Source organism: Callithrix jacchus, chromosome 1, assembly GCF_049354715.1.
Source record: "Callithrix jacchus isolate 240 chromosome 1, calJac240_pri, whole genome shotgun sequence".
Lineage (NCBI taxonomy): Eukaryota > Metazoa > Chordata > Mammalia > Primates > Cebidae > Callithrix > Callithrix jacchus.
Genome location: NC_133502.1, coordinates 66,235,867 through 66,257,130, shown reverse-complemented (window position 1 = coordinate 66,257,130; position 21,264 = coordinate 66,235,867). Strand labels below are relative to the sequence as shown.

General features: G+C 41.0%; 1 protein-coding gene across 1 annotated transcript in view; it reads right to left on the bottom strand.

Moving 5' to 3' along the window:
• Nucleotides 1-21,264, bottom strand: part of KPNA3 (karyopherin subunit alpha 3) — a 105,326-nt gene that overhangs the window by 38,637 nt on the left and 45,425 nt on the right. The window contains exon 2 of the mRNA XM_035297823.3: nt 14,507-14,551. Within this exon, the coding sequence (XP_035153714.1) occupies nt 14,507-14,551 (45 nt within the window). The remainder of the gene's footprint in view (nt 1-14,506; nt 14,552-21,264) is intronic.

Genomic DNA, 21,264 nt, shown 5'->3' with positions numbered 1-21,264 from the left:
TTTGCATTGGGTTAGAACATGTTCTTTTAGCTCACAGAAGTTTCTTATTACCCACCTTCTGAATTCTGTCAATTCATCACACTCATTCTCCACCCGGCCTTGCTCCCTTGCAGGCAAGGAGTTGTGATCCCTTGTGGGAGGACAGGCGTTCTGGTTTCAGGTGTTTCATCCTTTTTGTGCTGGTTTCTTCCCATCTCTGTGCATTTATCCACCTGTCATCTTCGTAGTTGTTGACTTTCAGATTGGGTATCTGAATGGCTGTCCGGTTTGTTGATGATGAAGTTCTTTCTTTCTGTTTCTTAGTTTTCCTTCTAACAGTCTGGCCCCTAGGCTGTAGGACTGCTGAGGTCCACTCCTGGCCCTGCTTGCCTGGGGATCACCTGCAGGAGCTGCAGAACAGTAAGGGGAGCTGCAGAACAGTAAGGGTTGCTGCCAGTTTCTTCTTCTGCTGTCTCTGTCCCAGAAGGATACCCGCCCGATGTCAGTCTGAGCTCTCCTTTATGAGGTGACTCTTTGGATACACGGGGGTCAGGGAGCTGCCTGAGGAGACAGTCTGTCCTTTATAGGAGCTCAAGTGCTGAGCTGTGAGCTCCGTTGTTAATTCAGAGCCGCTGGAAAGGTAAGTTTATGGCTGCTGCAGCAGAACTCATAACCCACCCCCCACCCCGTTTTTTTTTTTTCTCACAGGTGCTCTGTTGTGGGGAGTTAGGGCTTTATTTATGAGTTTCTGTTGTGCTGTTGCCGTTTTTCAGGGCTGCCCTGCCCAGCGAGGAGGCAGTCTAGTCACTGTCTGCCTATACAGAGGCTTTGCTGAGCTGCTGCACGCTCTGCCGTGTTGCCCTGTGAACTTCCCTGCAGTCCTGTTTATATGGGTGTGGTTAGAAATGCCTCGGCAATGTGGCCCGCCTCTGAAATGGCAAAGTCTCTCTGTTGTGGCGGGTTGCCTCGGCAACGGCAGGCTGCCTCAGCAACGGCGGACTACCTTCATAGGGGTGATGTGCCTCGGTATTGGCCAACGCCCCTCCCCGACAGAGCTGCACCATCCCAGGTTCAGCTGTGCTTGCTGTGAAACTCTCAACCCCGAGTGTTTCCAATTGCTGTTTTATTTTTGTGGGGGTGGGACCTGCCGAGCCTGATCACCTGGCTTCCTGCCTCAAAGCCTTTTTTTTTTTTAAGTTGAACGGTTGACTCTCTCCCAAGTGTTCTAGTCACCTGCTGAAAAGGTGCCGGGACCTGTGTGATTTCCCGTGCGGCAACCCACTGCATCAGCTGAAACAACGGCACTGAGATTCGTGGTGCTTTTTTGCCTGGGAATCTCCTGGCCTGGCTCCCTGTTTTAGTCCCCGGTTTAATCAGACGAATGGGCAAATCTGCCTTCCCGAAGCTCCAACTGCCAGCTTAAAAGGGCAACCAGATCAGTGTGTTTTGTACAGAGAATTGCCACGCCAGGGCACCAGCAAAACAGCCAAGTTGCCAACCCGTGGGGCTCCTCTTCTTGGGAATCTCCTGGTCTGTGGGCAATAAAGATCCATTTGGAAATGTGGCGTTCACTCACCCTCTGGGCTTTCATTGGGAGCTGCAATCCTAAGCTACTCCTAAACCGCCATCTTGCTCCACCCTCTCACTGGGCAGATTTCTAATGGTCAGATTAATCATTAAAGAAGCTTCATCAAAACCAGTAAATTAAACTATCCCTTCACTTGATACCTAGAGATTTTTACCCTCCTGAAAACTACACTACAATATATTCAGCATCAATAAAGGGTATACTTTTGTCAAGTGAGAAGGAAGCTAATGGGTTATAGGAACTTGTTGAATTGCGATACTCAACCAATCAAACACACCTATGAATTAGATGCATTTCTTAAATTCCTTTAAAAATCCATTATTAATGTATTACCCATGTATGTATGTATTCACCTACCCCTTTTGGATCTTCTGTTTTTTACTAGGTTGAACCACATGAAACTGCCACTTTGTAAGTCAAAACGGTTAACTACGGGCAATTTCTTAAAACCCAACGTAACATATTGTTTTAGTTAGTAAGTTCTATATGTTAATAATCTCTATATAAAATACTTCCCTTTCATTCTCACACTCGTCTTTCCATCTTGAAAAACTGGCTTGGGTTGGGCGCAGTGGCTCACACCTGTTATCCCAGCACTTTGGGAGGCCAAGGCAGGCAGATCACCAGGTAGGAGTTCCAGATCAGCCCAGCTAATATGGTGAAACCTGGACTCTACTAGAAATACAAAAATTAGCTGGCTGTGGTGGCACGTGCCTGTAGTCCCAGCTACTCAGGAGGCAGAGACAGAAGAACTACTTGAACCCGGGAGGTGGAGGTTGCAGCGAACAGAGATGTATCACTGTACTCCAGTCTGGGCAACAGAGCGAGACTCCATCTCAACAAAAAAGAAAAAAGAAAAACGACTTGCAATTCTACACTTAAACTTGTGAAACAAGTTCGATGTCACTTCTTTGAAATCTTATGAAAAGGATAAATACATTATTTATCAGCGTCTTTCAAGCTTGAAAAAAGTAATTAAATCCCTTTTTATCCAATAATACCTTAACTTTAAATCCTCATCTAATTTAGTTTGAATTCCTTGGATTTTGTTTATTCTTAGAAATAGTCCAACTGTAGTTGCATCTAAATGTTTTTAATGAGGTAGGAAAAAATGCTCAGTGAAAATTCTCCTCAATATTAACATTTATTGAATGATATTACTGCTGGATGATTACATGGATATTCACCCACAAGTTTTGTAAGTTACATATATGTTTTGGGCATTCTGTTCAGTGTGTTATACTTTGATAAAACAAATTTTTTCAAGTAACACTACTGCTTCATCAGTCACATAAGAATTGACAACCTGAAGAAGGCCTATTAGGAGCAGATCAGGATTGCAGCTCCCAGTGAAAGCGCAGAGGGTGAGTGGACGCCACATATCCAGACAGATTTGTATTGCCCATAGACCATGAGATACCCAGGCAGAGGAGCTCCACGGGTTGTCAGCATGGCTGGTTTGGTTGGCATAGCTGTTTTCCCAGCGCCACAGTGCAGTGATTCTCCATGCAAAATACACAGGTCTGGGTGCCACTTCAGCTCGCGACTGGAACTCCGGGAAGGCAGAGTCACCCATTCATCTGGTTAAACAGGGGACTTAAACAGGGAGCCAGGCCAGGAGATTCCCAGGCAAAAAAGCACCATGAATCTCAGCTCCGCTGTTTCAGCTGGCACAGTGGGTCGCTGCAAGCGAAATCTCACAGATCCCGGTGCCTTTGCAACAGGCAACTGAAACACCTGGGAGACAGTCGACCATTCAACTTAAAAAAAAACAAACAAACTCTGAGGCAGGAAGCCAGGGGCAGGTGATCAGGCTCAGCTGGTCCCAACCCCACAAAAAAACAACAATAAGAAATGCTCTGGATTGAGAGTTTCACAGCAAGCACACAGCTGAACCTGAGACAGTACAGCTCTGTGAGGGAGGGGCATCTGCCATTACCCAGGCAGTCCACCAATACAGAGGATAGTTTGCCACTACTGAGGCAGCCCGCCATTACAGAGAGAGTCTGCCATTATAGAGGCGGGCCACATTGCCGAGGCATTTCTAACCACACCCATATAAACAGGACTGCAGGGAAGTTCACAGGGCAACACGGCAGAGCGTGCAGCAGCTCAGCAAAGCCTCTGTATAGGCAGACAGTGACTAGACTGCCTCCTCGCTGGGCAGGGCAGCCCTGAAAAACGGCAACAGCACAACAGAAACTCATAAATAAAGCCCTAACTCCCCACAACAGAGCACCTGTGAGAAAAAAAAAAAACGGGGTGGGGGGTGGGTTATGAGTTCTGCTGCAGCAGCCATAAACTTACCTTTCCAGCGGCTCTGAATTAACAACGGAGCTCACAGCTCAGCACTTGAGCTCCTATAAAGGACAGACTGTCTCCTCAGGCAGCTCCCTGACCCCCGTGTATCCAAAGAGTCACCTCATAAAGGAGAGCTCAGACTGACATCGGGCGGGTATCCTTCTGGGACAGAGACAGCAGAAGAAGAAACTGGCAGCAACCCTTACTGTTCTGCAGCTCCCCTTACTGTTCTGCAGCTCCTGCAGGTGATCCCCAGGCAAGCAGGGCCAGGAGTGGACCTCAGCAGTCCTACAGCCTAGGGGCCAGACTGTTAGAAGGAAAACTAAGAAACAGAAAGAAAGAACTTCATCATCAACAAACCGGACAGCCATTCAGATACCCAATCTGAAAGTCAACAACTACGAAGATGACAGGTGGATAAATGCACAGAGATGGGAAGAAACCAGCACAAAAAGGATGAAACACCTGAAACCAGAACGCCTGTCCTCCCACAAGGGATCACAACTCCTTGCCTGCAAGGGAGCAAGGCCGGGTGGAGAATGAGTGTGATGAATTGACAGAATTCAGAAGGTGGGTAATAAGAAACTTCTGTGAGCTAAAAGAACATGTTCTAACCCAATGCAAAGAAACTAAGAACCTTGAAAAAAGATTTGATGAAATGCTAACGAGAATAGACAACTTAGAGAGGAATATGAGTGAATTGATGGAGCTGAAAAACACAACACGAGAACTTCGCAAAGCATACACACAAGTTTCAACATCTGAATTGACCAAGCAGAAGAAAGGATATCAGAGGTCGAAGATCAACTCAATGAAATAAAACGAGAAGGCAAGATTAGAGAAAAAAGTGCAAAAAGGAATGAACAAAGTCTCCAAGAATATGGGACTATGTGAAAAGACCTAATCTACATTTGATAGGTGTACCTGAATGTGACGAAGAGAATGAATACAAGCTGGAAAATACTCGCCAGGATATTATCCAGGAAAACTTCCCCAACCTCGGAAGGCAGGCCAATATTCAAGTCCAGGAAATACAGAGAACACCACAAAGATATTCCTCAAGAAGAGCAACCCCAAGGCACATAATCGTCAGATTCACCAGGGTTGAAATGGAGAAAATGCTAAGGGCAGCCAGAGAGAAAGGCCGGGTTACCCACAAAGGGAAGCCTATCAGACTCACAGCAGATGTCTCGGCAGAAACCCTACAAGCTAGAAGAGACTGGGGCCTGTATTCAACATTCTTAAAGAAAAGAACTTTCAACCCAGAATTTCATATTCAGCCAAACTAAGGTTCATAGGTGAAGGAAAAATAAAATCCTTTGCCAATAAGCAAATACTCAGAGATTTTGTCACCACCAGGCCTGCTTTACAAGAGCTCCTGAAAGAGGCACTACACATAGAAAGGAACAACCAGTACCAGCCACTCCAAAAATATACCAAATGGTAAAGAGCGTCAACAAAATGAAGAATATGCATCAACTAGCAGGCAAAACAGCCAGCTAGCATCAAAATGGCAGTATCAAATTCACACATAACAATATTAACCCTAAATGTAAATGGGCTAAATGCCCCAATCAAAAGACACAGACTGGCAAATTGGATAAAAAGCCAAAACCCATTGGTGTGCTGTATCCAGGAAACCCATCTCGCATGCAAGGATACACAAAGGCTCAAAATAAGGGGATGGAGGCAGATCTACCAAGCAAATGGAGAGCAAAAAAAGCAGGAGTTGCAATTCTCGTCTCTGATAAAATAGACTTTAAAGCAACAAAGATCAAAAGAGACAAAGAAGGACGTTACATAATGGTAAAAGGATCAATGCAACAAGAAGACCTAACGATCCTAAATATATACGCACCCAATACAGGAGCACCCAGAAACTAAGGCGAGTTCTTAATGACTTAGAAAGAGACTTAGACTCCCACACAATAATAGTGGGAGACTTTAACACTCCACTGTCAAGATTAGACAGATCAACCAGACAGAAAATTAACAAGGATATCCAGGACTTGAACTCAGACCTGGAACAAGCAACCTGATAGACATTTACAGAACTCTCCACCCCAAATCCACAGAATATACATTCTTCTCAGCACCACATCACACCCACTCCAAAATTGACCACATAATTGGAAGTAAATCACTCCTCAGCAAATGCAAAAGAACGGAAATCATAACAAACAGTCTCTCAGACCACAGTGCAATCAAGTTAGAACTCAGAATTCAGAAACTAACTCAGAAACGCACAGCTTCATGGAAACTGAACAACTGGCTCTTGAATGTTGACTGGATAAACAATGAAAGGAAGGCAGAAATAAAGAAGTTCTTCGAAACCAACGAGAATGAAGACACAACATACCAGAATCTCTGGGACACATTTAAAGCAGTCTCTAGAGGAAAATATATAGCAATAAGTGCCCACATGAGAAGAGTGGAGAGATCTAAAATCGACACCCTATCGTCAAAATTGAAAGAGCTAGAGGAGCAAGATAAAAAAAACTCAAACCCTAGCAGAAGACAAGAAATAACTAAGATCAGAGCAGAACTGAAGGAGATAGAGACACAAAAAACCCTTCAAAAAAAATCAGTAAATTCAGGAGCTGGTTTTCCTAAAAGATCAACAAAACAGACAGACCACTAGCCAGATTAATAAAAAAGAAAAGAGAGAATAACCAAATAAATGCAATAAAAAATGATAAAGGGGAAATCACCACAGGTTCCACAGAAATTCAAACCATCATCAGAGAATATTACAAACAACTCTATGCACATAAACTAGTAAACCTGGAAGAAATGGATAAATTCCTGGACACTTGCCTCTTCCCAAGCCTAAACCAGGAGGTCGAAACCCTGAATAGACCAGTAACAAGATCTGAAGTTGAGGCAGCAATTAAGAGCCTACCACCCAAAAAAATCCCAGGTCCAGATGGGTTCACAGACGCATTTTACCAGACATACCAAGAGGAGCTGGGACCATTCCTTCTGAAACTATTCCAAACAATCCAAAAAGAGGGACTCCTTCCCAAATCATTTTACGAGACCGACATCATCCTGATACCAAAACCCGGCAGAGACTCAGCAAGAAAAGAAAACTTCAGGCCAATATCCATGATGAACACAGATGCAAAAATCTTCCATAAAATACTGGCAAACCGACTGCAACAGCACATCAAAAAGCTTATCCACCATGATCAAGTAGGATTCATCCCGGGGATGCAAGTGTATGAACATAATTCACCACATAAACAGAACCAAAGACAAAAACCACGTGATTATCTCAATTGATGCAGAGAAGGCCTTTGACAAAATTCAACAGCCCTTTATGCTAAAAACCCGCAATAAACTAGGTATTGATGGAACGTATCTCAAAATAATAAAAGCTATTTGCAACAAACCAACACCCAATATCATACTGAATGGGCAAAAACTGGAAGCATTCCCTTTGAAATCTGGCACTAGACAAGGATGCCCTCTCTCACCACTCCTATTCAATATAGTACTGGAAGTTCTAGCCAGAGCAATCAGGCAAGAAAAAGAAATAAAGGGTATTCAAATAGGAAAGGAGGAAGTCAAATTGTCTCTATTGGTAGACAACATGGCTGCATATTTAGAAGACTGCATCGTCTCAGCCCAAAATCTCCTGAAACTGATAAGCAACTTCAGCAAAGTCTCAGGATACAAAATCAATGTGCAAAAGCCACAAGCATTCCTGTACACCAATAACAGACTTAAAGAGAGCCAAATCAAGAATGAACTGTCATTCACAATTGCTACAAAGAGAATAAAATACCTAGGAATACAACTAACAAAGAACGTAAAGGACCTCTTCAAGGAGAACTACAAACCACTGCTCAAAAAAATAAGAGAGGACACAGAGAGATGGAGAAACATTCCATGTTCCTGGTTGGGAAGAATCAATATCGTCAAAATGGCCATAGTGCCAAAAGTAATTTACAGATTCAACACTGTCCCCATCAAGCTACCAATGAGCTTCTTCAGAGAACTGGAGAAAACCACCTTAAACTTCATATGGAACCAAAAGAGAGCCCACATAGCCAAGTCAATTCTAAGCAAAAAGAACACAGCGGGAGGCATCACACTACCGGACTTCAAACTATACTACAAGGGTACAGTAATCAAAACAGCATGGTACTGGTACCAAAACAGAGATATAGACCAATGGAACAGAACAGAGGCCTCGGAGGCAACACAACATATCTACAACCATCTGATCTTTGACAAACCTGACAAAAACAAGCAATGGGGAAAGGATTCCCTGTTTAATAAATGGTGTTGGGAAAAGTGACTAGCCAGGTGCAGAAAGTAGAAACCGGACCCCTTCCTGACACCTTACACTAAAATTAACTCCAGATGGATTAAAGACTTAAACGTAAGACCTAACACCAGAAAAACCCTAGAAGAAAATCTAGGCAAAACCATTCCGGACATAGGCCTAGGCAAGGACTTCATGACCAAAACACCAAAAGCATTGTCAACGAAAGCCAAAATAGATAAATGGGACCTAATCAAACTCCACGGCTTCTGCACAGCAGAAGAAACAGTCATTAGAGTGAATCGGCAACCAACAGAATGGGAAAAAATTTTTACAGTCTACCCATCTGACAAAGGGCTGATACTCAGAATCTACAAAGAACTAACACAGATTTACAAGAAAAAAACAAACAAGCCCATTCAAAAATGGGCAAAGGATATGAACAGACACTTTACAAAAGAAGACATACATGAGGCCAACAAACATATGAAAAAATGTTCATCATCACTAGTCATTAGAGAAATGCAAATCAAAACTACATTGAGATACCATCTCACGCCAGTTAGAATGGCGATCATTAAAAAATCTGGAGATGACAGATGCTGGAGAGGATGTGGAGAAATAGGAACACTTTTACACTGTTGGTGGGAGTGTAAATTAGTTCAATTATTGTGGAAGACGGTGTGGCGATTCCTCAAGGACCTAGAAATAGAAATTCCATTTGACCCAGCAATCCCATTACTGGGCATATATCCAAAGGACTATAAATCGTTCTACTATAAGGACACATGCACACGAATGTTCATTGCAGCACTGTTTACAATAGCAAAGACCTGGAACCAACCCAAATGCCCATCGATGATAGACTGGACAGGGAAAATGTGGCACATATACACCATGGAATACTACACAGCCATCAAAAACGATGAGTTCGTGTCCTTTGTAGGGACATGGATGAACCTGGAGACCATCATTCTCAGCAAACTGACACAAGAACAGAAAATCAAACACCGCGTATTCCCACTCAAAGGTGGGTGTTGGACAATGAGAGCACATGGACTCAGGGAGGGGAGCACTACACACTGGGGTCTGTTGTGGGGAATAGGGGAGGGCCAGCATAGGTGGGGAGTTGGGGATAGTTAGCAGGGGGAGAAATCGACAGATATAGGTGATGGGGAGGAGGGCCGCAAATCACACTGCCACGTGTGTACCTATGTAACAATGTTGCATGTTCTTCACATGTACCCCAAAACCTAAAATGCAATTAAAAAATAAAATAAAAAAGAATTGACAATCTAATTCATGTTTCTTTTTTCCCTGCAGGATCATTTTATTCATCTTATCAAATGGCTGCTTTTTTGTATATTTAATTTAAGTTTTTTTGGTAACTAAAATTTTTGAGATAATTATATATTCACATGCAGTTATAAGAAATAATATGGAGATCCCTTGTATGCTTTGCCCAGGTTACCCCAATGGTAACACTTTACAAAACTATTAGTATTACAACTGGGATACTGACATTGATATAATCAACTCTTTATTCAGACTTCTCATTTTGCATGTATTTTTTTGTATATTACATTGCATACAATTTTATTGCCTGTATAGATTCACGTTATCTACTACTATAGGCAAGATAGTAAACAATTTCAAAAACACAAGATGCAGTCCTGCTGACCTTTTATAAGCAAAACCACCTCCTTCTCATCTCTCTGACCTTGTATCTAACCCCTGGCAAGCACTAACCTGTCTTCCATTTCTAAGATTTTATCATCTCAAAAATGTTATATAAATGTCATCATATGATATATAACCAAAGGCCATCTGTGCTGTTTCTAAGTTGTGGCCATTACAAATTAAGTTGCTATACAGACATGCATATACAGATTTCAAATGAATACAAATTTTCCTTTTTCTGGCATAAATGTCTAGGATTGTGAATACTAGGTTACAGAGGTTGCATGTTTAGACAAAAAACTGACAAACTGTTTTCCAGAGTGATTGTATCATTTTACATTTCCACCACTAACATCAGTGATCAGTTTCTCCACATCGTCTCCAGCATTTGGTGTTGCCACTATTGTTTACTTTAGCTGTTCGGATAGATGTGTAGTTGTGGCTTTAATCTCTATTAGCTAATGATGCTGAACATCTTTTTGTGTGCTTATTTAATGCCTGTATGTCCTCCTTTGAATGAAATGACTCTTTACATATCTTAGATTGTTTTGATTTTTATTATTATTAGAGAGAGAGAGAGAGAGAGAGAGAGAGAGAGTGTGTGTGTGTGTGTGTGTGTGTGTGTGTGTGTGTGTGCTTGTGTCTGTGTGTTTAAGAGCCAGGGGTCTCACTATGTTGCCCAGGCTGGAGTGCAGTGCATATTTAAGATCATAGCATACTGCAGCCTCCAACTCCGGGACACAAATGATGTTTCTGCCTCAGCCTCCTGAGTACCTGGGAATACAGGTGTATGCCACTGCACCTGGCTCTTACTGCTGAGTTTTGAGAGTTCATTATATATGCTGGATACTAGTCTTTTACTAGATATGCAGTTTAACAGCTATTTTCTTCCAGTATCTACTTTGTCTTTTGTATCTTTCCGTATGAGCTCTCACACAACACGATTTTTAATTTAATCAGGTCCAATTTATCAATTGTTCTTTTATGGATTAGGCTTTTGTGGTCAAATAAAGTAACTCTTTGCCTGTCTCCAGATCTGGAAAACTCTCTCCTCCACTTTTTCCTAAAAGTTTTATAGCTTTTTGCTTTACATTTAAGTCTGTAATCCATTTTGTATTTTTGCATAAGGTGTGAGTGAGGTTTAGGCTCATTATTTTTGAAAAGGCTCATCATTTTTGAAAAAGCTATCTCCTTCCTTCCATTGAATTGGTTTTGTAATTTTGCTAAAAATCAGTTGGATGTATTTGTGTGGGTGTATTTCTAGGTTCTATTTTCTGTTCCATTTTCTATGTGTCTTTTTTTCTACCAATAACACACACAGTATTGATTACTATAGCTATATACTATAAGCTTTTATATTAGGTAAGGTAATTTCTCCTTTTTTTCTTCTTTGTCAAGTCTCTATTCTAGAGACTGTGTCTTTCCATATGTATTTTTAAATGTTTATGTATGTCTACAAAATATCTTGGTTGAATTTCAATAGAAAGTACATTAATCCAACAGATCAATTTAGGCAGAATCAATGTCATTATTATGTTGAGGCTTCCAATCTATAAACACAGTAGATGTCTCTCCATTTACTTAAGTCTTGTTTCATTTCTTTCATTAATATTTTGTGATATTTACTATATAAATCCTGTACATCATTTGTTAATGTATACTGAGGTATTTTATTTTCTTTGACTTGACTAAAAATAATATTGTTTTTAATTTTGGTTTCTGCATGTTCAGCTTATACAAATGGGACTGATTTCTTTATTCTGCGACCTTACTAAATTCACCTGGTAGTTCTAGGAGCTTTCTGACAGATTGCTTGGGATGTTCTACATAGATAATCACATTATCTGCAAACTGGAACAATTTTAGTTCTTCCTTTACAAACCACATACCTTTCATTTCTTTTTCTTGCCTTACATGGCATTGGCTAGAACTTCCAGCACTATACTGAATAAGAGCAGTGATGATGGACATCATCACCTTGCTTCTGAATCTCAGGGGAAAGCATTTCATCTTTCAACATAAAGTATGTTATACTTGGGAGGTTTTTTCGGTGCTCTTTATCAAGATGAGGCAATTCCGACTTTCTATTCCCTTTATCAGAAATGAGTGTTGGGTTTCATCAAGTGCTTTTCTCGTATCAACTGATACGATTATTTTTTTCTTCTTTAGCTTTTAATATGGGGAAATTTAGAGTATTTTTTCAAAGATATTTCAAACAATTAACTAAAACAAGTACTTTATCTTATCAACCAAGTGGGGCACTTGGGTGAATTTTTTTCTTTATATAGGATCTTAAACCTGCCTCACCTTCAAATCTAATGAAAATAAGGGACTTGGCTGGGCGTGGTGGCTCAAGCCTGTAATCCCAGCACTTTGGGAGGCAGAGGCGGGTGGATCACGAGGTCAAGAGATCGAGACCATCCTGGTCAACATGGTGAAACCCCGTCTCTACTAGAAATACAAAAAATTAGCTGGGCATGGTGGCGCATGCCTGTAATCCCAGCTACTCAGGAGGCTGAGGCAGGAGAATTGCCTGAACCCAGGAGGCGGAGGTTGCGGTTAGCCGAGATCGCGCCATTGCACTCCAGCCTGGGTAACAAGAGCGAAACTCCGTCTCAAAAAAAAATGAGCTTCTGGCAATATTGTTGTAAAACTTTACAGATTTGAAGAGCTACCTAGCCAGTGTATGAAACAAAGTGTGTACTTAATCAAATTAATAAATGCACAAATCTATTTAGTTCTAGTGATTCTAAGAGAATGTGTACTTTCAGAATCAAGACCTCCTTCCTTCTCCCTACAACTGAAAAGTTTCAAGCTGATAATTTTTTTAATTGTTTTTTTTTTTTTTTTTTTTTTTTTGGAGACAGGGTCTCACTCTGTCACCCAGGCTGGAGTGTAGTGGCATGATCTCGGCTCACTGCAGCCTCTGCCTCCTGGGTTCAAGCGATTCTCCAGCCTCAGCCTCCTGACTAACTGGAACTACAGGTGCGTGCCACCACAGCTGGCTAATTTTTGCAATTTTAGTAGAGATGGGTATTCACCACATTGGCCAGGTTGGTCTTGAACTTTTGACCTCAGGTATTCTGCCTGTGTCGGCCTCCCAAAGTGCTGGGATTACAGGCATTAGCCATTGCACCTGGCCCAAGATGGTAATTTAATATAGGAAGGAGTTTTAGGAGTGAATTAGATGAGGAAAAGAATCTAACCTAAGATAAACACCAAAGATCTGAAATAAGTTTTAAATTTATTGTTTAAAAGATACATGTGGCCAGGTATGGTGGCTCATGCGGTCAGGCAACCAAGACCATCCTGGCTAACACAGTGAAACTGCCTCTCTACTAAAAATGCAAAATACTAGCCGGGCATGGTGGCACACACCTGTAGTCCCAGCCACTCAGGAGGCTGAGGCAAGAGAATTGCTTGAACCTGGGAGACAGAGGCTGCAGTGAGCCAAGATCATACCACTGCACTCCAGCTTAGGCGACAGAGCGAGACGCTGTCTCAGAAAAATAAATGAAAGAAAGAAAGAATGAATGAATGAACCCACAAGTATAGATACACGTATATGGAGAGAATTCACTACTATTTTCTTCAATAGCAATTTAAATATTTGTTTCAAATAAAATGTATTCAAATGAAAACACAATCTGGGGCCAGGCATGGTAGTTCATGCCTGTAATCCCAGCAGAAGCAGGAGGATTGTTTCAAGTCCAGGAGTTCAAGGCCAGCCTGGGCAACATAGTGTGACCTGGTCTCAACAAAAAAAAAATTAGCTGGGTGTGGTGGTGTGTCTGTATTGGTAGCTACTCAGCTGGTTGAGGTAGGAGGATCCCTTGAGCCTGGAAAGTCAAGGCTACAGTAAGCCAAGATCACACCACTGCACTCTAACCTGGAAAGAGTGGGACACTGTCCTAAAAAAAGAATAAAGAAAACACAATATGATGAAGGTAACTCTAAAATCCTCCAAAAATAATGGAAAAAAATACAATAAATGTTAATATCAGTTGCATCCAGTTGGGAAAATACAAGGTTTTTCTACTTTTATTTATTTTTCTAAATATCTTTAACAAGTGTAACTTTTTTTTTTTTTGAGACGGAATCTCACTCTGTTGCCAGGCAGTGGCACCATCTCAGTTCACTGCAACCTCTACCTCTGGGTTCAAGCGTTTCTCCTGACTCAGCCTCCCAAGCAGCTGGAACTATCAGTGTGCATGGCATGCAGCATGTGCCACCTCGCCCAGCTAACTTTTGTATTTTTAGTAGAGATGGGGTTTCACCATGTTGGTCAGGATGGTCTCACTCTCTTGACCTTGTGATCTGCCTGCCCAGGCCTCCCAAAGTGCTGGTATTACAAGCATGAGCCACCATGCCTGGCCTTTAATGAGTATGTATAACTTCTACATGGGAAAGAGAGAGGAAGCCCACAGAAAGAGGATGTCAAGGAAAAAGTATCTAACTTCATCAGATGTTATGAGAATTTCAGTGACGGTAAAGTGCTTCACACAGGGCCTAGTACCCTGAGTAAATGAAAGCTATTATGAATAAGTACCATGATAAAGTATCTAATGACGTGTGGTTTTAAGGATGACCACTAACTTGCCATAGTATTTTCATTATTCAAGATATATATAATTTTAACATCAGAAAAATCTAATTACATTTCTTTAAACATAAATCAAACTTACCTTCCGCAGTTCCACTGTCACTTCATTTCTGTGTCTTCGCATTGTCTAGAAAAGAAAATTAAAGATTACATATGTATCAAAATACTGATACTGCTACTATATAAAGATCTCGGCTGGGCACGTGGTGGCTCATGCATGTAATCCTAGCACTTTGGGAGGCTGAGGCAGGCAAATCATTTGAGGTCAGGAGTTCAAAAACAGCCTGGCCAACATGGTGAAAACCCAGCTCTACTAAAAATACAAAAAAATTAACCAGGCATGGTGGCAGGCACCTGTAATCCCAACTACTCGGGAGGCTGAGGCAGAAGAATTGCTTGAACCCAGGAGGTGGAAGCTGCAGCGAGCCAAGGTCACACCACTGCACTCCAGGCCAAGGCTACAGATTGAGACTCTGTCTCAAAAATAAAAATAAATAAATAAATAAATAAATAAATAATAAGATCTGAGGTATTTGAGTTAGAAGTAATTTAATCTTGGCTGGGTGCAGTGGCTCACACCTGTAATCCCAGCACTTTAGGAGGCTAGAGGATCACTTGGGGCCAGGAGTTCAAGACCAGCCTGGCCAACATAACAAAACCCCATCTCTACTAAAAATACCAAAATTAGCTGGTTGTGCCATGCCTTGGCACAAGAATTGCTTGAACCTGGGAGGCGGAGGTTGAAGTGAGCTGACTTCATGCCATTTCACTTTAGCCTGGGTGACAGAGTGAGACTCTTGTCTCAATAAATAAGTAATTTCTGTAATCTTAAGGACTGATACATCTTATATTTTAAATAATGAGCTACAATTAGTTTAAATAAAGGCTATATGGTCATGGTATATATATATATACTGCCATTTTAATATAATGACAACGAATGTTGAACAATCTTCAAATACCTACATTAATGAAGTGTTATTTGATAACTCTGTAAGCTATCTTTATTCACTGGAAGATCAGAACTGTACCACTGTTAAAAACTTTACCAAAATGAATATTTACTCCAACTTTTCCTATAACCAAAAAGAAAAATACTTTCATTGCAATATTTGTAACACTTAACTATTATGACTTATAAAATGATGCATAACAAAAAGGTCCAGGCAAAATATCTACTCCAAAATATAATTAATTTTCTGCTCTATCATCTTAATTCATACTAAGATATTTCTGTATAGACAGGAGTGGTGAGTTAACTTCTGAAGAACCACACTAAATTAGAAAACCCCACCTACGAGGTGATTAGTGTAACATTTTAAATACCCCTGAACAGGAGTTAGCTCCTAGGTAATAAGTGCTTCAAATATAAATATCTCAATTTACAGATACTGGTTTGATAACCAGCATAAGAAAAGTTGGAAATAGATTTTTACTGCTAAGAAAGAATTGTTATTCAAGACATATGAATTGACTGGAGACACAGGCACCTTAATTCCTACCTGTTTGGGGTCTAAGAATTTGGCAGGCCCTACAGCTCAACGTCAGAGAAATTTCTCTGTCTAGAAACCCCCTTGATCATTTGTTCCACCCCTTCTTAAAGAATTGCATCACCTAATCCTAGTCAGAACATTGTATCTGCTTAGGGTTGAAGTTTTCTTACAAGGTGGTAATCTCCAGTATAAAACTACTATGCCCATGAAACAAGCTGTATGACTTCTGTGACTGCTTACTAGTACATGTTTATATATGTAGCAGAATTCTAATACTGGGTATATAAATCACTGGTAGCAAAACTTCTAAGGCAAAACTATCTATTACCCTCACCTATCTCTAATAATTAAAGATGACATATTCATCCAAAAGAATCATATAAGTGTAAATGGCCAAAACTGGCTTAGGTCAGTTAAAAAGAGGTACTAAACTCAGTACCACTGAGTAGTCATGACTTATTCTGCTCTTTGTTTAAATTACAGAAAAAGATGGACTCTTCTCCCTTATATTCTTCCCAAGGGATCTCACCTTCCCTCATGTCTGCAATTAGTTTCATGACCACTCCCAAGTATCTATAGTCCACTTTCTTAAGCTTTTAATCTATGAGTCCTTCAAACATTCAACAAAAACGTTTGCCAACTAGGAGGCAAGTACGGAATTCACAGTCTAGCACAGAGATCAGCAAACTATAGCCTGTGTATCAAATCTGGTAGGCTATCTGTTTTTGTAGAACCCAACAGGAACAGTTTTTACATAAATGACATTAAGTACCTACATAATGCTCTTATTTTTGCCTCTTTGCCCTCAAATGCTAAAATATCTACTATTTGTCCTCTTAAGAAAAAGTTAGCAGACTAGGTGCAGTGGCTCACAGGTGTAATCCCAACACTTTGGGAGGCTGAGGGAGGATCAGTTGAGCCTAGGAGACCAGCCTTGGGCACAATGAGATACTGCCTCTACAAAAAATGAAAAATCAGCTGAGAATGGCTGTGTGCACCTACAGTTCCAGTTACTGGGGGGAGATGAGATGGAGGACTGCTTAAGTCCAGGAAGTCAAGGGTGCAGGGAGCCATGATCATGCCACTGCGTTTCAGCCTAGGCAATAGAGTTAGATACTGTCTTGAGGGGAAAAAAAAGGTTTGCCAACACCTGGTCTAGTGGTAATGAGAGTAATAATGAGTGATAAAATGCGTTACACTGGCTGGGTGCGGTGGCTCACACCTGTAATCCCAACACTTTGGGAGGCTGACCCAGGCAGATCACCAGAGGTCAGGGGTTCGAGACCAGTAAACATGGTGAAACCCTGTCTCTACTAAAAATAAAAAAAATTAGCCTGGTGTGGTGGCACGCACCTGTAATCACAGCTACTCAATAGGCTGAGGCACGAGAACTGCTTGAACCCGGTGGAGAGCTGCTTGAACCTGGGAGGCGGAGATTGCAGTGAGCCAAGATTGCACCACTGCACACTCCAGCCTGGGTGAGAGTGAGATGCCACCTCAAAAAAAAAAAAAAAAAAAAAAAAAGCCTCCCTAAAGAATTAAAATATGTGCATATATGTGTTAGGGGTTGGAGGAGAGATTGTTGTAAGGCTTCAAACTTAGCATGCATAAAACTAATATACTTGTTCCCTTTCTAATGTCCTCACCAAGAAAATCCCCACATCTCCTCTCCCTCAATATTCCTAATGTTAGGAAACGTTACAACCATCAAAATAGTTGCAAGAGACTAATCTTGGAAGACCATCCCTGTCTACTCACTCTTTCAATCCTTTAAAAATCAAACAAGTCACCAACATAGGATTCAAACCCCCCCAGTTCTACTGCCACTGTCCAAGAGTAAGCCACCATTACCTTATCTGGACTACTAAAATAGCCTAATCAGTCTCCTTCCATGCACTGAATCAATTTTCCACAATACATCTGGGGGGTTCTTTTTAAAATGCAAAACCCGCGTCATCTTTCTCTTGAATAAAACATGTCAATGAATTTTTTCATCTCTTGGCATTCGCTGCCCCACACAAAAAATGTCATCAGAATAGCCAAACTCAAACTCCACAGACAAAATCTATAAGAGAACTCAGCACAGTGGCTCATGTCTGTAAACCCAGAAATTTGGGAGGCTGAGGCGGGAGGAATGCTTGAGCCCAGAAGTTTGAGACCAGCCTGGGCAACATAGTGAGACCCTATCTCTAAGAAAAAAATTTAAAATTTAGCCAGGTGTGGTAGTGTGCACCTGCAGTCTCAGCTACTCAGAAGGCTGAGGCAAGAAGATGGCTTGAGCCCAGGAGGTCAAGGCTGTAATGAGCCATGATCACACTACTACACTCCAGCCTGAGTGAAAGAAACTCTGTCCCCAAAACAAGCAAACAAACAAAACCTACAAGGCTGGGAGACAAAGTATTCCAACAAATTCTAAAATACAAGCAGGGTCTGGTTAAATCACCAGCTACAGGACTCCTATAGTACCACATATATGGAGAAGAAAATCGAAGGGCAGAAGTAATGGGGTGAGAGAAGAACCTGAGAACAAGAGAACTCCCAAATCATGAATGACCAGAGACTCTGGAAAGGCAACTGAGAACAGTTGCAAATCGAAGGGATCTATTGCACACACCAACACTGTAAAGTATGATGGCGCTAGATTCAAAACCAAAGAACTAAAGTCCTCTTCCTGGGAACTCCCTACAAAGAACAGAGCCAGATCTCAGAAAATAGGATGACAATGCCACCCCCTTAAAAAAAAAATCATCTTGTAATAAACAACAGAAGAAAAAGATCTTGAATGGTGAAGCTAGAAGGGCTATCCTGACCCACTTGTAATTCTTAAAGTTCGGGAAAAATCTATCAAAAAATGAACAGGAAAGGACTGATGTTGAATCCCATGCCATAAGAAACGAGAATAGGAAACAGTGTAGCTATTGAAAGCCTGCTGAAAAGACATACAAACAAAACTGATAAAAAACTATCCTAGAAAATGTGAAAGAATATTACCAATCAGAATTAGAAAAACTTAGAAATGAGGTCCTAGAAATCAAAAAATAATTAGAAATAAGGAAAAAAATATTTCTGAAAGGAACCTAGCCAGAGAAATTTCAAGAGCTAATACACAACAGATAATGCTTAAGAGAAGTAGACTATGCAAAGAAAAAAAATGTAATCAGAAATGAAGGTAAAAATGATCAGAAGGAAAATGACAATAAAGGCACTTAGATTTTAAATTCATATAATAAAGAGTCCTCAAATAAGAAAACCAAACCAATGAAATAGAGCAAATACCTAAAACTATAAATGAAGAAAAACTTCCTGAAATTAGAATAGTTGAACTGAAATACTGAAAGTGCACCCAAGTACCTGGAGAGTCTATCCAGAAAAACCAACACTGAGAAATATACAAGTAAAACTAATGGATTTCCAAAAAGAAAAGAAAAGTGCATCTGGACACCAGGCAAAAAATATTTAGTGATTTATAAGGTAAAATCAAAGTCATCAACAACACTTTATGCCAGAAGACAGTGGAGTAACAGATGTAAAGTACCAAGGAAAGAAAATATGAATGAAGGACTTAACATCCAGTCAAAACCACTAAATTTAAAGTATACAAGTGGCAGACCAACTGTTACAAACACAACTCAAGAACTACTGCTTATATGAGCACATCTTGAAGAATTTAATAATAAATGGTCACCACACAACCAAACTAACTGGAGAGACAATGATACAAGGTGACCATGAGAACTGAATTTATTTACCTGCAGAACTAAGATTAAATAGTCCTTATAAGGTAGGGATCCCCAATCCTTGGGCCATGAACCAGTAGCGGTCCATGTCCTGTTAGGAACCAGGCTGCACAGCAGGAGGTGAGAATTATGGCCTCAGCTCCGTCTCCTGTCAGATCAGGGTTGGCATTAGATTCTCATAGGAACACAAACCTTGTTGTGAACTGAGCATATGAAAGATCTAGGTTGTGTGCTCCTTATGGAGAATCTAACAAATGACTGATGATCTGAGGTGCAACAGTTTCATCCAAAAACCATCTTCCCCCACTTGCCATTCATGGAAAAATTGTCTTCCATGAAACTGGTCCCTGGTGCCAAAAAGGTTGGGGACTGCTGTTTTAAGGGGTAAAATATGGTATATAACTGCTACATGCCCTGACAACGTAGACACAAAATTGAAGAGGAAGGCAAGACATATATATGAAATACAGAGTAAATGGGCCAGGTGCGGTGGCTCACGTCTGTAATCCCAGCACTCTGGGAGGCCAAGGTGGATGGATCACTTGAGGCCAGGAGATCGAGACCAGCCTAGCCAACATGGTGAAGCCTCATCTCTACTAAAAATACAAAAAATAGCCAGGTGTGGTGGTGCACACCTGTAATCCCAGCTACACGGGAGGCTGAGGCAGAGAATCATTTGAACCTGGGAGACAGAGGCTGCAGTGAACCAGGATCACACACTGCACTCCAGCCTGGAGGACAGAACAAGACTCCATCTCAAAAACAACAACAACAACAAAAAAAAAACCCAAAGCAAGTGTACTGACTGCCTTATTAACTATTAACTGGTGAGAAAGGAAATTACATCACATCAGATGCTGAGGGAAAGGAAAGCAGAAAAGAGGTTAAAGCAGTGCTGAGAGAGAAATTTAAAGCCTCTAATGCAAACATTAGGAAAGAGAGAAAGTCTCAAACCAGTAATCAAAATGCCCAGCTTCAACATGCTACAAAATAAAAAGCAAAACAAACCCAAAACAAGCAGAAGGAATTAATAAACAGAAATCAATGAAATTGAAAACAAAAATGTAGAGAAAATTAATGAAACAAAAAGTGAATTCTTTAAAAAAAATTAGTTAAATTAACACAAGACTGGCCAAAAAAAAAAAGAAGATGCAGAAATTATAATATTAGAAATGAGCTCTCGGCCTTAGCGCCATTTTCTTGGAAACCTCTGAGTCATGAGAGCCAAGAGGAGGAAGAAGCGAATGAGCAGGCTGAAGCACAAAAGAAGACAGATGAGGCAGAGGCCCAAGTAAACTGCCAGCTTCTTGCACCGTGGAGGCCACGGGAGCAGAAACATGGAATACCAGATGCTGGGGGTGCTGGTACCAGTTGTGGGACTGCATGCTACTATCTAGAGCTTGTCTCAATGGATAGAGAACCTCATCGCCATCTGATTGCCAATCACCTCTGAGACCCACCTTGCTCATAACTAAAACTGCCCATGTTGGTCCTCTGCCCTGGACCTGTGACACTCTGGATCATTTCTGTGTTTACTTGTGGCTGAGTGTAATAACCAAATAGTAAATCATCTCTTCCGCTGCCTTAGTTGAAGAATTAAAACGTGTATT